The sequence below is a fragment of the Trachurus trachurus genome (genome assembly GCF_905171665.1).
Source record: "Trachurus trachurus genome assembly, chromosome: 11".
NCBI classification, from domain to species: domain Eukaryota; kingdom Metazoa; phylum Chordata; class Actinopteri; order Carangiformes; family Carangidae; genus Trachurus; species Trachurus trachurus.
The window spans coordinates 11685983-11690336 of record NC_139904.1 but is presented as its reverse complement, the minus strand read 5'-3'; the positions used below and the strand labels follow the sequence as shown (position 1 = coordinate 11690336).

Sequence of the window (4354 nt, the reverse complement as noted above, 5' to 3'; positions counted from 1 at the left end):
CAGGTAAATCCCACTCCACTGAATCTAACTCCCACAGTCCAAAGACGTGCACTTTCGGTGGATTGGTGACTCCAACTTGCCTGTATAGGTGTGAATGTGAGAGTATGAGGTTGTTTGTGCCTATATGGTTATCTTAGCCCAGTGTTAGGATGGATGAATAAATTAAATAGCCTGCAGGATGGGTGGGTAGGAGGTCCCATCATCTCTTAGTCCATCCATGCCAGAGGTAATACATCTATTTCATTCCCAGTAGTTTTTATTCCTATTTCTTATCTCATGCTGGGGTTTTTTTTATGCATAAAAAGTATCCAACTTGTTGGTGTAATGTATGATTTCATTTCGTTTAGCTTTTAATTTTCCATTCAACGTGTTTTTTTTTGTCAAATCATGAAGGAAACTGGACAGTGTGATGCTGCTGATGATGAAGGGAGGCAGTGGGTTACCCAGGGACTTCCCCTCTTTCCTTCCCTTTTTTTATGCCGCTTTTGAGGAACTACCACTCTGCTGGAAACTTTCTCACTCCCCTTTGAATAAGTAGATACAGAGGTGAGAGCTAAGTCATGGTGTCTGAAATAATACCAGGGCTATAATTATCCACTGTCACTGATGACGAAAACACGGACATGCTCTGGTGGCATCTTCATTTAAAAAACGTGTCAAACCACTCTACTGCCAAGTCAAGTGTTAAGAAATACCAGGATGTGTCATCATGAGGCTTGGTGGAGGTTTTTCATCCACATGTTTTATTTTATTTGAATATAATTGATATGATGTAATGTAATGTTATATTGTATTGTATTATATTATATTATATTATATTATATTATATTATATTATACTAAAATATATTAAAGGGACAACGAGGAGTTTTGGAAAAGCGAAGCGTTTTCACACTACATTTATGAGCCTTGGCGTGCACCGTGAAATTCTTTGACAAGAACAAGACAAGACAGACTCATGTTTTCATTCATCAAGAATTAAAGTCAGAGGTTCGAAGACGGTCACATACCGTCGTAGTTCCGACCATAAACGGCGATTCGGCGGCGTTATTCTCATGACTCGCCGCGAAACCGAAAGTAAGGAAACGCTGTTCGGCTCGCCCAGCATTTCCGCCACCACTAATAATAACAAAATAACGATAGAGACAAAACAATATATTTATCGAAAATGGGCCCATTAATATGAGACTTTTTTATTGTCGCAGAATTTTTCGTTCTGCCGATGGAGAAACTCCTCGTTGTCCCTTTAAACACAACATAACAATACAAAAAAAAACATTGATGACTGGGTTAAGCACACAGCGATTTATTAAATGCTGTGACCCCTCCTCACCAGGATCGGTTGACTCCAGTTTTCCATGTCTATTGATCAGTATTTACCGTGTTTAGCTTCACTCTTATTTGTTGATTTAGTCCTTTATTTATTCCTTTTTGAAGACAAGAGACAAGAGCTATTTATTCCACACCAGAGATAGTCAGTATGGAAGCATATCATTTTGTGGTTGGACAAAATGTCTCAGTAAAGCCATGACAGAAATTCTTCTTATTTGGCTCAAATTTCTCTTGGACTCAAAGGCGAACTGTTTGATGACTGGGTGAGTTCACAAAACATACTTCTGACTTTGTGAACAACAAAGTCTCACTAACACCTTGTGAAAATTTCTTTGAATTTGATCAACTTACACCAGCATTCAAAGACAAACTAATAGGACTTTTGGGGCTAAAGGTTAAAGAAAGATCAAACTTCAAAGTCACGGTGACTTCACAATACACCTTTTAACAATATCCCACAGACTTCAGTCAGTAGTTATGACAAAGTTTCACACTAATGGCTCATATCTGATCTGACTGAATATCAGTGATGCAACCTGAAATTATTCCGAGTGTGGGAGGCAGAAAACCACGAGGAGGTGAATCTCCACATTTTTTTGTGTCTGATATGACCAGATATGCACAAATACTTTATAATTTTTTTTATTTAAAAAACATTTCACTAGTATGCCTGTAGGTTTACATGTAAACATCACACAGACAAAATAAATAAAATAAATTACACATAATGACACATGATACTGTAAATAAGACCATAAATATATACTGTAAACAATATGTTATATAAATATTTAAATAAATAAATAAATAAATAAAAAATAGTCAAATTCGGGAGTTGGCAGTACACAGTACATTACAGAGCAGACATTCATACAGTCTGACTTCAGAGTTGACCAATGTTGCATTAGATATAGTCTGACGGTTGCACTGTCCTTAGTGCTGTCTTGTCCCTATTGCAGTGTAAATGTGCGAGACAAGAACAGTGTGAGTGTGCAGGGCTCACAGCGGAGCTATCTTCTTTGACCCCCGGTCACATAGTCATCTGTCCTCACAACGCAAACACACCAAAGAACGTCTTCCCCGCCTCCTCCTGCAGGTCCTGCAGCATCTTCTTCTCCATCCCCGCCTTCAGTTTGTCCCCTTTATGCAGGTCGAACACAGCTCCCACGTAAATCGCTGTGTACCAGTTCCCGTCTTCAACCTCATCGGTGCTGACCATCCTCTGGCAGGCGGTGCGGACAGAGTTCAGGATGATCTCGTATTTGCCAAAAGACGCGGACCAGCGCCTCACGGTGTGGCTCAGGTGGACCATGGAGTCTTCGTAGTCATCGTCCCCGCCGCTGCAGTTGACACTGAAAGACGCTTGGCTGTACACAAAGTAGAGGCCTCTGCGGGGGATCTCGATCTCGTTGCCCACCAGCAGCAGACCTCCCTGAGAGTGGGAATGGTTCTCATCAACCTTCCACTGAACTGAAGTCTCGCCACGTCTCCCTGTTGAAGGACATGGAGAAATGAGTTAGTTAGTTAGATCCTTTAATAATCCTTCACAGGAAATCATGGTAGTTACAGCAGCTGCATTCTGCATTATTTGATGCAATGAATGACATCATTGCATCAAATAATAAAAAATAAGAAAGATAACAGCTCTATCTAGAGAATCGCAGACCTGAGTATAAAATTAAGCTAAGCTATAACTCCCAATAACCCAATAACCTACAAGTAGAAATGCAAATGCAATATATATAAATAAATAAATATAAATAAATACGTCAGAGGTAAAATACTAAAACTAGTTAATTATAATAATTATAATTTAAAACAAGTTCCATTTTAAAGGTAAAGTAAAGTGCTGGACATTGTGATGAGGTGATTTTTCAAAGAATATCTTTAGAAATTGAATTTAGTTACAATTCCAGGAGATACATCTGCTCATCATATGTGTCATATATTTGCAGGTATTTTGTTGTAGCTGAATACATATTGCAGTTTTACCTTCTAAATGAATGGCTGCTTTTCCGTCGGATATTTGCCTCAAAGTGTGACGCAGATCTGGAGAGAAGAGAAGAAGACAGAGGTCAATAAGATGTAACGCAGCTCCATGCTGGTACTGTCTGGTTGCAATTAGTGTGCTGAGCTCTAAAGTAAATCACAGGTAAAAAAAAATACTCACCACCATAATCGTCTTCGTCTTGTCTCAGGCCCTATTTCAGGAAGAGAGGAAATTAAAAAAAGAGAGATGTTAGAAAAAGTTTAGGTACAGGTCAATGACCTCTGGCTGTGAGAGGCACTTCAATCATTCACAGATGCTTTGATTCTCACCTTAGTGTTTGAGTTGAAGAAGAGAAGAGCAGAGGCGGCGACGGCGAGGCAGAGCGTGAACGCCAGCAGAGCCGTGGTTAGCTTTGAGCTCGGTCTGAAACCCTGCGTAGTAGTGTGTTTCCTGTCCTCTGTGGGTAGAGATGCATCCAGCTGCACTTTGCATTCGCCTTCCATTGTTTTCTCAGATTTATCAATAACCAAGTTCACTTCTACTGAGTTGAGCTTCTTTCTTCTGCTGCTGCTGCTGCTGCTGCTCTGGCTTTAATGTCTGCAACTCAGCCAACAGCACTTCTTAAAGCAGTCGTATCCGGGAAACTCCACTGATGTCACAGTGACTGAGTGAGTGGAGATTTGATGAGGAAGAAGAAACACCACACACACTCCCACACATATGGCATCTCTATGACTATGTAATCTCAGTAGCACAGACACACACACAGACATACACACACACCTGTGTAGAAACCCCTTCTACACCTCAGGTCACACACAACAAGAAGTCAATAGATACTCTGACACACACTTTCACTAACATATACACTCACATCCTGTTGTGCAGAAACAAATCTACACACCAATTATCTGCCACACTGTTTAAACATTTTTCTATTGTATGTGTTTACATGTGTTGTTGTCTCTATGTGAGTCAAACATATGGAGGTGTTGGAGTAACACATCACCGACACATCACCGACACATCACCG

At 40.1% G+C, this 4354-nt stretch overlaps 1 protein-coding gene across 1 annotated transcript; it reads right to left on the bottom strand.

Moving 5' to 3' along the window:
• Positions 1–2379: 2379 nt before the first annotated feature.
• tnfa (tumor necrosis factor a (TNF superfamily, member 2)) lies at positions 2380–3885 on the bottom strand (the record flags this gene model as incomplete). Its single annotated transcript, XM_083981490.1, has 4 exons — positions 3651–3885; positions 3502–3532; positions 3324–3380; positions 2380–2822 (listed from the first exon to the last, which is right to left on the bottom strand). Exons 1-4 carry the CDS (start codon positions 3822–3824, stop codon positions 2380–2382), a joined length of 705 nt encoding a protein of 234 aa, XP_083837616.1. The 5' UTR covers positions 3825–3885.
• Between the last annotated feature and the right edge of the window lie 469 nt (positions 3886–4354).